Raw genomic sequence first — 13279 nt, 5'->3', positions numbered from 1 at the left:
ACTTGGAGGGACAAGGGGATACGTCGCCTAGGAGATATTTATAGTGCTTGGGTAATTGTTTCCCTTGCGGAACTAGCCGAACAATTTACAATACCCAAGAACGATTTCTTTAAATATTTACAAATACGGGATTTTATTCATAAACATTGTAGACATTTGCCTATTTTAACTAATGAATGAAGATTGGGACTCTTTATGACATATTACTGGCAATGCAGCGTGATAACAGAGATTCAAGATGAGAAGTGGAGGGATAGACTTGGCAATCCTGATTTATCTGTGCAAGAATCGATAGATATGGCTAGCAAAGTTATACTGACGGCAAAAATACACACGAACACTATAAAACCTTGTTTAATTTATATCATACACCTGCTAAAATGACGAAGTGGGGTGGAGTTTATGATGGGAAATGTTTCAGGTGTCAGTCGGATGTAGCAGACATCGTACATATATTTTTGATTGTATTGCATTAAGACAATTTTTTTCATGTATTGCACAATTTCTGTCGCAAACGACGAGGGTTAATGTCCCCATCCCTAGAGAGATGATGCTATTAGGAGTGGGTGAGGACAGGGAACCTACGCAGACTTGCTATCCATTCCGATATTTTATTTTTATGGCCATGGCTGTTGCTCGACTATGTGTTGCTTCGATGTGGCTGCAACCAGAGGCGCCATCATATGAAATGTGGCGAGCTAAATTTTATAATGTGTTTAATCTTGAATTTAGTTTGTATCATATTAAATTGCTGAAGAAAAAACAATTAGGGATGAAAATTTGGCAGCCCATGTTACAACATATGGAGTTGTCGATTTGGAATTATGCTTCATATGAAATTCATTTGTAGATTTTTTATGGAATTCTGTAATATTTCTACAGCACTTTGATCAATGTATGATTTACAATCGCTATATGCTATGAGCCGAACAATAAATAAATTTAATAAAAAATGTAGGATTGATGGTCCTTTTCCACATTTTATATGATTGTATAATGGAGTTTTATTCATTTAAAAGTGGTCCCAATTTTTCCAAGTTAAGGGTGCTCCTCCATCTACCTCCTTATCACCTACTTGGATATTATAAGATTCAACAGCATGCACAACATACTGTAGACTTTCTTACACTGGCATTTTCTCTCTTAGGTCATAGAGCTCAGCAGACAGCCATTCTATCTATTGTAGACACAACACGGATACAGAAAAACCTCAACACCGTTAGATGAGTGGACAGCCTAAAAAGCAAGCCATCACACTTTGTGGCAAAACCACTGTAGAGAATGGACAGGGGCATTCTCAAGTGAACATACTGAGAAAAAAAAGAGGTTTGTTGATAGGCCTATTCCAGATAGCCAATCTTTCTATGTGATTATACTATCAGCAGATGTGGGCAATGGAGGCACTGGTAAACTAATAAAACAGTACCTGTATTTGAGGATAAATAACCTAACTAAGTTAATTAGACAGTACTAAAAATGCAAATGTAATTGTGAGGTAAGGTATGTGTGCAAAAGGGGATACCCATAAAGAGAAGTTTACTATTTGAAAAAATGATTACACTTTTTAAATATACAATTTGATGGCAGTTCGCACTTTTCCAATGTACTTTGACATCTTTTCAACTATCACTCAAACTGGTTATAGCTTAAGAACATTATGTATTACCTCTCGTGAGAAACTGACTGATCCTTGATAAAATCCAAGATATTCTTCAACATAGGGTATTTCTCCTTCACTGTGGGTAACGCTCTAGCCTCTTCCATTGATCTGAAAGAAAGCAGTCTCAAACGTCCACGGCTAAACTGAGTTTTAGGTGTGGAAGTGGGTGGAGGGGAAGATGGATCCTCACTTTGTGAACCTTTGCGATTGGGTTTACTCTGAGAAGCTAATGAAATCTCCTTTTGTAGGTTGACTGCCGGATGCTTCTTTTTGGTGTCCAGATGCAATGCTTTAGTATTCCTTGTAGAGGGGGAGTGTACTTCTTCGGTCTGTGAGGTCGATGCTTGAAAATCTGCCTCTACTATAGAACTTTGCCTTTGTAACCGATCATCACAGCAACTGACAGTGCCTGCGGTTACATTGTGAGCGTCTGAAGTAACCAGAGTTAACCCTCTTGATGATGTTCCGGTAGGCAGAAAGTTCAGTAACATAAGGCTTTTCTGAATACAATTCTTAGCTGCAGAAGAAAAACAAAAAATGGCAACCTGAGTGTTCATCAATACATTGTTATCAACCACCATTTTCATAATGTTCTAGAACATGGATACTAATTTTTTATTAAATTAGCCAAGCTGATGACATACAGTTCTTGTACCTTTTCTGCACTTAAAATTGCCTGCAGTGGAGCTAAGTATCACGAGTTACTATATTATCTGAATGGTATAATCTGATGAAAAGAAGCAAAGTCTTTCAGCACACCCAAACATACACATAACACACTTTGCATATCCTTTTCTTGGCTGAACTCATCTTACTTTAGCATTAAATAATGCAAACCATTTTCAGTACACCAAAACTCTGCAACCACACACAGTCATGCACAACCAAAGTGGTTTCAGAACCGCACAAAAAGGTTGGCTACTCCAAGAAAGCGCTAATGTGCCACTGTAATGATTGAAGCTGCTACACAAATGCAGATGGCAATAAACAGCAAATCTCTACCAGTTGGTAGATACAATTAAACGGTCATAAAAAAAACATTAGAATGCTGTATAGAAGTGACTAGTATTGGGCTTAAACCATACTACATTAGCAAAATCTCACAGAAACCAAAATTATTGGGCTACGCATGTCGTAAATAGGATCTGTAGAAATGGAAGTAAACCATTGCATGTGGTGAGCTAGCAATATTGACCACATGCCTTTAGAAAATAGGTGGACAATACACTAGAGCTGGTATCTTCCTAGTCTTTCATACATGAGGGGAGTACTTCAGATAGATTTTCAGACAGAAGACCACTAACGCAAGATATCCATAATTCTGATGACAGTAACGCGATGTATGTGAAGAAAAAATTGGGCAATTGAGTCTACCTTTAATTCTCATATGAACTACTGTTTGCCTGCAATCTAAATTCAGTAAGAGGGTGCAGCATCACCACAGAGCAGAAAGGGATAGGTGGCCTGTTTGTCAGCCTGCTAAAGGCTGATCATTGCTCTACCCCAATATAAGAGCTAAGCTCATTGGTAGTTGCAATATGTCTGATAAAGGGAAATACCAACATTTTTGAAAAAGGGTTTTCTAGAACATATATTCAGACTACACTCTCCTTTTCTGAAGAATTTGGATCTTTGAGAATGCTGCAGTAAAAATAGTGCCTGTTACAGGTTTGATTTCATTATGCCACAGTTTTTCAACCATTTTGTTTAATTATACTACTTTATTCACACTGTTACCCTCAGTGTTCCAAGAAATGCTGATAGGGAGGAATACCATATATGTGATAAGAGGCAAAACAAAAAATGAAGAATTTGGCATCCAGTCACATCCGAACAGTCCCATTCAGAGATAATTTTGAAGTCCAGTATTTGTTCAGATTTTCTTTTTTTATTTCTTCTTTCTTTTCTCAATTTCGACAGTGTTACATGTGGATACAGCCAACGCGTTTACCGCAGACAAGGGCAGCTAAAGCCAGAGTTATGATGGCAATAATATAAATAAGCAACAGGAAAACTAACACGGTCGAACGTCCTTCACTTTCTATGTGTAGATCTATAGTTCAGATAATCTGCAGCAATAATCAAAATCAAAACCAAATGTATCTTGATGCGTATACTTGAATACCACTAGGAGTCAATAGCTTTCTGACACGGTGCTCTGGTGGCAGAGTCGTGTGAGAAGGCTGCTGCTGTGACTCACACACACGGCAAAGAAAGGCGCTGTCCTTCCCAGCGTCACTCCTTAGCCGGTGATGCTTTATTAACTGCCGTCCAATTATCTTCACATCCCTGTAGAGATGCTGTGTGTGTGCCGCAGAGCAGGATAAGTGGTCAATACCGGTCACATTCGCAAAATTTACTCCTAGAGCTAATTAAGTATACACATCAAGATACATTTGGTTTTGTTTTATGCTTCAGATTATCTGAACTATAATCTACACAGAAAGTGGAGGACGTTGGTCCTTGGTAGCATTCCTATTGCTCTTTTATCTTATTGCCCTCATAACTTTAGCTTTATCTGCCCTTTAGCATCCCTAGTCTGTGGCGAAACGCACTGGATGTATACACATGTAACACTGTAGAAATAGAGAGAAAAAAGAAAGTAGAAATAAAAAAAGAACATCTGAACAAATACTGGACTTCAAAATAGTCTCTGAATGTAACTCTTCATGTTTATGTTTTGCCTCATCGCATATGTGGTATAATGTTTGATTCATGACCATTTGACAGCTGGTTATCTGAGGAGGGCAATATTGGTGTTGCGGAACATTTTTGTGACTATACTGGGTGGTTTAGTGACTGAGTTTTCCTAGCTGTCATTGTATATATCCATTCATGATGAGGAGGGGTCATAATTCTGAACACCGACTTCAAGTGAAACTGTGTCTTACAGCACGTTAGTCTCCACAAGGGGAGGCAGGCTCACGTGGGACACAGATGGGGTTAGAGAAGAGCTCCAACCTTTATTACCAAACAGAAAAAAGAAAGAGTGCCCTGGAGTCACTAGCATGGAGTTGTTTTGGACGGCACTTTTTAAAACCCTTTTTTTAAACCCCATCTGGAGAATTGTAAATTGTGTATCTGTGTTGCTTTTAAAATTTTGCTGCTTGTATATGTGGCCGTGCCATCATTTTAATTGTACTACCTTGCTCTCGGCCTATCTTTCTCTCCTGAGGCGAACAGCCGGGATATCTTCCTATCACTTTACTCGCAGGCAGTGCGCTCGGTTCCAACTCCTGGGGGCTGACGAGCACCTACCTGTTTCCCTTCACTAGTGCGCCGCTTCTTTCTGCTACCCTGTTGTCGGCTTGATCTGGGCGCTCCCTTCTCAGCTGATTACGAGCTGAGGGGCATTGAGGGACGGGGAGGTTGCGCACTAACACTGCGGCCATCTTGGGTGAGGAAGGCTTGCAGACTCACGGGAGGGATTATAAATTTAGTGTCCCTGCTGAGTTCTGGTCAGACCCATACTAGCGTGACTCCAGGGCGGATGCCTGGTGGAGAGAGTTGTTTGGACGGCACTTTTTAAAACCCTTTTTTAAACCCCATCTGGAGAATTGTGAATTGTGTATCTGTGTTGCTTTTAAAATTCTGCTGCTTGTATATGTGGCCCGTGCCATCATTTTAATTGTACTACCTTGCTCTCGGCCTATCTTTCTCTCCTGAGGCGAACAGCCGGGAGATCTTCCTATCACTTTACTCGCAGGCAGTGCGCTCGGTTCCAACTCCTGGGGGCTGACGAGCACCTACCTGTTTCCCTTCACTAGTGCGCCACTTCTTTCTGCTACCCTGTTACCGACTTGATCTGGGCGCTCCCTTCTCAGCTGATTACGAGCTGAGGGGCATTGAGGGACGGGAGGCTGCGCACTAGCACTGCGGCCATCTTGGGTGAGGAAGGCTTGCGGACTCACGGGTGAGACTATAAATTTAGACGGGCGTCGCTCCGCGCAGCGGACGTGTTCAGCCGACGCGCCCGTCCCGTGCCAAAGGAGCGCCTAAGGAAAGCGCGTCTGCGCCCGTCAGCGTCCCGGAGGCGGACTGGAGCTGTCGAGCCCTGAACGAGGCGACCATGTCCGGGAGGAAAATGATTACATACCCCCGCGATGAGCTTTTGGCGCTTAGGAATAAGGGTAAAAATTGTTGCATTGTATTTCCTATTTGTCGGCGGGTCAATAGGCGTTGTTCCAATTGTAGATGGTTTCCAAATAATGGTTCCATCTCTACTTCGCAATCAATCCCTGACATGAGCACCTTTTGGCTTCTTAACACTAGGTCTCTGGGAAAACATGCCCTAGATATCTATAATTTGTTGTCTGACACAAAGCCTACCTGTCTTTTCCTGACTGAAACGTGGTTAGGGGATTGTTCGGGTCCTGACTTAGCCACGGCCATTCCTCCTGACTATGTGATTTTTAGAAAGGACAGAATTAAAGGCAGGGGTAGCAGTGTGGCGTTGATAGTGGATAAGCGTGTGGCTTGTTCTATCACTCACACTGACGACATTCAGGGGTGTGAAACCCTGGGCTTCTCGTTGGCACTGTCTCCGTATCAATCTTGTTCCGGCCTTTTGGTCTACAGACCTCCAGGTCCCATGGGCTCTTTTCATGAAGAGCTTCACTCCGTGATCTCTGCCCTATGCATCAAGACACAGCACTGTTTGCTTTTGGGCGACTTTAATATTCATATGGATATGGAGGAGGCGGCAGACACTATAAAACTCAGTGATACTGCCACTTCGCTGGGTCGCCTTCCGTGTCTTGCCGCCCCCACCCATATCAAGGGCCATATGCTTGACCAAGTATTCTCCACTGTCCCGTTAATCACCTCTGCCCCTTTACCCGTTTTATGGTCTGATCACTATTTAGTGAACTTTCAAATCACCCACACTGACAGAACTCCTCAGAGTGGGTTAGTTCGTCCTGCGCAGAACTCCAGAGCTCTCCATTTGGTCTCTCCTGACATGCTGGCGCAGGCACTACTTCTTCATCCATGCCTGCGGTCAGGTACTCTGGAGACCGATCTCGAACATCTGCAGACATGGCTTGTTCAGCGATTGGACGAACTTGCACCGGTCTGTGCGGACCATAAGAACTTGTCTCGGGCATCTGCCCCTTGGTTTTCTCCTGCCTTGGCAGAGAAGCAGCGGCACTGCAAAAAAGTAGAAAGAGCTTTGCGGCGACAATACGATCTGGCCGCTAAGGAGTTATACAGGGAATCCATCAAGGAATACCACCACGATAAAACTCTGGAAAAAAACCGTCCTATTTTGCAAGAAGAATAGAGGGAGCGACTAATTCGTGCAAAGAAATCTTCCTGGTCGTGAAAGAATTTACCTCTTCTTCTTTGTGTATGCCGAAGAGGTCTCACTCTGAAAGCTGGGTTTCGGAGCTAGCCAACTTCTTTGCCAACAAAATTATCATGATCCAGGCTTCTCATCTCTGGGTGCGGCGGCTGTTCAGGATGTGGAGACACCACCACTGATCCCTGCTGAGGAGAACCCGACTCTTTCATGCTTTCCTCCCCTCCCTTTACAAGCCTCTCTTGACCTTCTCATGAAACTTAAGTCAGGTTCCCCTTTGGATCCTTGTTCGGCTAAATTTTGCGCCAAAATCGCTCAAGTTATTAAACCCTTAGTTAATCCACTGCTTAATCTTTCCCTTAGCTCAGGGGTGGTTCCTCAGGCCTGGAAACAAGCCCTCATTCTGCCACTCCTGAAGAAGCCCAATCTGGACCCCCTGGCCCATGCCAACTATAGGCCTATCTCCCTTTTGCCGGCATTTGCGAAGATTGCGGAGAAACACGCTTACCAAACCCTGTCTAACTTTCTGGAGACTAATAACATCCTGCACCAGTCACAGTCGGGATTCCGGCCCAATATGAGTACCGAGACGGCATTGCTGGAAGTCACAGAGTCCATTAAAGAAATCCTGGACTCTGGAGGCAAAGCAATGCTGGTAATGCTTGATTTGTCGGCGGCTTTTGACACCTTCCCCCACGGCCGTCTCCTTCTAAGACTTCAGGAGATTGGTTGACGGGGACAGTGTACAGCTGGTTTGAGTCTTTTTTAGCGGACCGCCAACAAACGGTCTGGGTTCCACCTTTCTCTGCCGCGGTGCCGTCACTGGAGGTCGGAGTTCCCCAGGGCTCGATTTTGAGCCCGACTCTTTTTAACATTTATATGGCCCCTCTGGCGGCACTGGCAGAGTCTCGTGGAGCCCGGATCGTGTCATATGCTGACGACACTCAGCTCCTCTTCGCATGTGACAGAAACTCGGATTTCGATGGGGAGAGCATCCGCGGGTGTCTTGAGGCTGTATTCCAATGGTTTCAGCGGAACAGCCTTAAGTGCAACTCCGGTAAGTCGGAGGTGCTTTTCTTCGGGTGTCCTTCGGACCCGAATTGGAAGTCCTGGTGGCCGGAGGCCATGTTTCCCCCTTCTGCAGCCTCAGTAGTAGCCAAGAATCTGGGAGTGCAGGTTGATGTGGATCTTTCATTGAAACCGCAGGTGCTCGGCCTAGTGGGTAAACGCTTTGGCCTCCTGAAAATGCTCAGGAAATTCCTGCCTCTTCTGTCTTGGGATCACAGAAGAATCACAGTGCAGGCATTGATTGGTTCCCGGTTGGATTATGCCAACGTGCTTTACCTTGGCCTCCCGGACTTCCTCCTAACGAGTCTCCAAATTGTTCAAAACCCCGCTGCGCGGGCCATCTTCAGCCTCCATAGGAGATCGAGTGATCTTTTAAAAACTTTGCACTGGCTGTCTATTAGAAAGCGCATCTTCTTTAAAGCGCTTACTCTGACTTTCTAGGCACTTCACGGCACTGGTGCCCAGTACATCAGTAAACGGTTGGAGTTCTATCAGCCTTCAAGGGCACTCAGGTCAGCTTCTCTCGCCCTGGCTACTGTTCCAACTATCAGGCGGGCCCGGTGTGGCGGCCGTTCTTTCCAACGCTTGGCGCCACTGCTGTGGAATGCCCTGCCTCTGTCTTTGAGGACTAATGTTAACCTTCTGGCAATTAGGAAGAACCTCAAATCTTGGCTGTTTGTCCAGTAGTTTCTTTTCTGTCTGGCTTCTCCGCTCTGTACCGCTTTTGGGTTTTTTTCTAGCGCCGGGACACTCCTCGGAGTAGCTGAGCGCTATATAAAACAAATTTAACATAACATAACATAACAGAGTTAATAAGAAGCACATGCCAGTCACTTTTAGTTAAGACACACTATTGAATAATATTCTAAGCCCCCTAATTTTTCCTCTTGCCATCTGCACTTACAAACCTTTCCTGACCAGTTTTTCTGCACTTCGCTTTTTCAGTTTCCCCATTGTCATGTTTGCCTGTCCCCAAAACTTTGCTCCTATCCCCTCTATTAGGAGCCGCAATGTACCCCTATAAAGGCCTAGGTAGTTGCACAACCGTTTACCTACATTTGTCCTACCTTGCTCTACATAACGGTTCTGGCGCTGACCTTTTACCTAGTTAAGTATTGAATAGATGTTGTGTGATTTTCCCCGAAAAACTAGCCTAATTTATTATGCATGAGGATTCTTAGTATCACAGCATGGTTACCATCTTCTGCATATTAAGGTATAAGGGTCATCACTATCGTCATCCTTAGCTGACATGCCCACAGTACAATGACACTTTTATGGAAAGCCCTGAGGGTACCTTTTGGGTATATAAACATCACCTCTTCGCTGAGCAAAACAGAGGAGTAGCTTTCATGCTCACACGCTGACGCGAGACGCTGTGGTCCCTGCACACAAACACTCCAGCACGCAGTGGTCTGACATCCCTCGGGGGAGTCTAACTCAAGATCAACACGGGATCCTTCATTCTCTCATCTCAGGTAATGGGGTTGGCTCTTTCCCTAGGAGGATTCTTGGCTCTACACCAACATACATGCTAGGTACATTCAGGTACATCTAATTAGGGTTGCATTGTAGGAGTACACATTTTTTTACTGTCATATATCCATATGCCTGCATATATTCACCGTTTTAGCACTATGGTAGAATTCTACCTTTTCTTTACTCTAGTGGTGCTTATAATCGTATATCTCAGTTTCTGTTTAATGGTTATTGCAGCACATCTATTTTATACTAGAATGACGCTGGTTCAAGAAATGCTTATTAAAAACATCCCCATAATTTATTCTGTATATCACTCTGAGAGTAAGTGGGCACGAGTGACTGAGCGAAACGTAGTATACTGTTTCCACGATGCCCGAGGGGTTAGGATTGTTATGTTCGATATTTGCCAGCAACTATTCGCTCCCTGGTAAGAGGGGCTCATAGTGGCACTGTAAGCTAGCTGGTCCACAGACTAACATACCCTATGGGGATGTATGACATTACAACGCATGGTTTTACCACGCATGCCTTTACATCGCAGTTTTTACAACGCATGCTGTTACAACGCATAGCGTTAAGGGGTGCTGGATAGTGAATAGTTTAATTTACTATTCCAACTCCAGTCCCCGTGGATAGTAGGGAAGGTGTTGGATAGTAAATTAAATCTATTCCCTATCCTAGAGCGCCCCCCAACGCTATGCGTTGTAATAACATGCGTTGTAATATTTGCGACGTAAAGGCAGTGCGTGGTAAAAGTTGCGTTGTAAAGGATGTTCCCCCCCTATGGGGGTTTCTGGAATCAGTCTGGACACCAATCCCTTAGTTTATGTTGTCTAAAAGCGCAGATCCGATATAGATTTGTAGGAACTACAAAACATCTCCCTTCTCTTTTCCAGTCCAAGAGTGTTGTATACCACCCTCAATGGACCAAAAGGCGGCATAAACATTATTAAAAAAAATTGGAAAATCAATTAATTAACTTTTTAATGGCTGCTGCTGTGAAGGACAATGTTTGTGTTCCAAATTTCTAACCCCTTTTTGCTCTCAACAGATGCTACCTAGCACTGGCCAGGACATCAATGCAATGACAGCAAGTTGCAACTATCAAGCAAAAAGAAAAAAGAATTATTATAGGTTTTGTTTTAATTCAAATACATTATGCCCAGGCGCCAGACTGGATCCGGACGATATGGTGGTGCCATGAGGCTCTGCGTTGGCTTCGTTCTGCCCCGGAATTGGCGAGCAGAAGGAATTTTCTTTCACGGCATATTGTTCATGTCAGTGTGCAGATCTTCACTCAAAAGTAATGGGAGTGAGGAATCTGCTGTTGGAAAGAGTATCCTCCAAAAAGAGCATTACCAAATGTAAGTAACTTGTTCTTCTGATGGATACTTCTAACCGTTGATTCTTCACCTTTAGGATATGTAACAAAGCCGTACCTCCAAAGGCGGTGTGTCTGTAGAATGACTCAAACCAAAGAGTCCTGCAGAGAAAGTGTGCAAAATGCCCTTCCCTGGGATCTGGCTGTCAATGCAGTAGTGCTTTGTGAACCTGTTGACTGATTCCTACGCTGCAACCTGACAAATATCCAAGATAGGCACACCACATGCTAACATAGTGGTAGCAGCTTTGGCCCTGGTGGAATGGGCTCTCAACCTATCTACAGTCTACTTTTTGGACATTGAGTACCAGATCTTAAAAAAGAGGACAATACATATGCAAGTCTGTGTCTGCCGCTTTGTCTTTTTAGCTGCAGAGAACACTGCAAAGAGATGATCATCAACCCCATGTTGTTAGGTATAATCAACTTAAAAGGTGAACGCTCTTTTGGGGTTCCAACGATGGTCTCTCCTCCTTTTTCACATGGTTAGGTGGGGAAAGATTTCGATTGAGTGATGACTGTCGGGTATGAAAGGAAATCACAACTTTCTAAAAGGTGAGGAATTTGCGGTTAGAAGTATCCATCAGAAAACACTGTCTAGCACCATCCCAGCACATAAATGTATTAGTCATAGCCTGCAACTTTTGAGTTGTTCTCTCTCATTCAAATATGCAATTTAATCAACAGAGTCCCAGTACAGAGATGTGACAGTGATACGTTTGGCTAAATCTGTGTTAAAAGAATTGTACTCCTGCACTAAACCAATAGAAAGGAACATTCTTTACGTGCAAGTAACCCACCAAGAATTTCTGGGTTAACTTCAAGTACTTCACTGGCAAGTTTATCATCAGTGCTGCTTCCTATGGTCATCAGAAACTTCTGCTTCATTTCTATCTGTGGAAACATTGGAACGCATTAAGATTAAATGATTATACACGGTCATGCATGTTACACAGCCAGCTTTATATTTGCAGTGAGATATTTACAAGAAAACTGAAAAATATGCACGCTTCTATTTATCTCCATGGGGTTTATTCTACAACATACATGTCCATGACCTTAGAGGATATTCAAAATGTACTTACTATTCTCCCAGTTAAAATGATTACTTACTAAGGCCCTCATTACAGATATATCGATTTTTAGGAAGTGATACAGGAGATCCAGAATTTTAGATTTTTTGGATAGTGGCCTCACACACTGTTGATTCGATTGACTTGGGACAGGGCTCTGCTTGTTTGGAGCAAGCAGTTTGCTCACCCATACTGCTGAAAAGGTTGGGCAGGGGTCGGGCTGTGGTGCTGCCAACAACTCCTGCAACGTTTAAAAGAGTCCGGTGTCTGCGTCCAGAATTATCGGGTCCAGATTTTGCAAACTCGATAAATCCAGGCCTTTAAACACTTGAAACTGCGTTTGGGAGAACTTCACCCAGAGTTGCAACTCTGGGTAAAATTTCTCCGGTCGTAAATGAGAAATGCAATCATTCTATATGTGTTTATTTTTGTATTTTTATTTTATTTTATACATTCCACAGTATCATATAATCACAGCATACTTTAAACAGTCATATACTCATGAAAACCCCCCAAATATAAATACCAGTCTTTCACTTCCTTTAGCAGAATACAAACTAAATTCTAAATTATATATATTATACATTCTGGCTCGCCACCCTTCAAAAGCGGGGGCCTCAGACTGGAGCCAAGCAGCAGCTGTACACAAACGGACAACAGCCATGGCCATAAACAATAAATGACGATGTTTATACACTGGTTTCCCAAGCACTAAATACCGCTCACTACCTAATAATATCATAGCTGCACTAATTCTAATAGGCAACCCGATAATCTCGGACAAAAACTTTTCAATATTACTAATATACAGAGACAACTTACTGCAAGAGAAAAACATGTGTAAACAATCAGCAATATCACTCCCACAACAGAAACATGTGCAATCATGCCTCCCACCCAATGTCTGCATCTTTGCAGGCATATAATATGAATTGAAAGCAGTTTTAAAAAATTGAGCCTTTAAATTTGCAGAGAGAAGGGTTTCCCCAGCCATTATACTTGCTTTCTCTAAAGATAATTAATGTTCGCCTAAAACATTAGCCCATTTGACAGTGTGTTTCTACAGATCATTGACTTTAGAAGGTAAAAGAATTTGATATAAAACCCCTATTTTCTCCTGGCGCCTAGTTCACAAGTTACTACTTGTGAAACGATATATCTGTAAGAGACATTAGTTAGTGATAGATTCCTTACCTTAGAATATCCCCAAGCGTCAGACTGGATCCGGAAAATGTTGCGTAGCAACACCACTGCGCTCCGGCAGGCGTCGTCCGTGGCACCGCGTCCGTCGTCGGCATCGTTAGCGCCGGAATGAC

General features: G+C 43.3%; 1 protein-coding gene across 1 annotated transcript in view; it reads right to left on the bottom strand.

Moving 5' to 3' along the window:
* The window catches only part of ZZEF1 (zinc finger ZZ-type and EF-hand domain containing 1), a 1627273-nt gene that overhangs the window by 860294 nt on the left and 753700 nt on the right, over positions 1-13279 (bottom strand). Inside the window, exons 28-29 of the mRNA XM_078679684.1 lie at positions 11691-11784; positions 1667-2177 (exon numbers count right to left, since the gene is read on the bottom strand). Coding sequence (XP_078535810.1) covers positions 1667-2177; positions 11691-11784 — 605 coding nt within the window. The remainder of the gene's footprint in view (positions 1-1666; positions 2178-11690; positions 11785-13279) is intronic.

Source organism: Lissotriton helveticus, chromosome 3_1 (genome assembly GCF_964261635.1).
Source record: "Lissotriton helveticus chromosome 3_1, aLisHel1.1, whole genome shotgun sequence".
Classification (NCBI taxonomy): domain Eukaryota; kingdom Metazoa; phylum Chordata; class Amphibia; order Caudata; family Salamandridae; genus Lissotriton; species Lissotriton helveticus.
The sequence above is the reverse complement of the archived record's forward strand: the minus strand, read 5'-3'. Positions and strand labels throughout refer to the sequence as shown.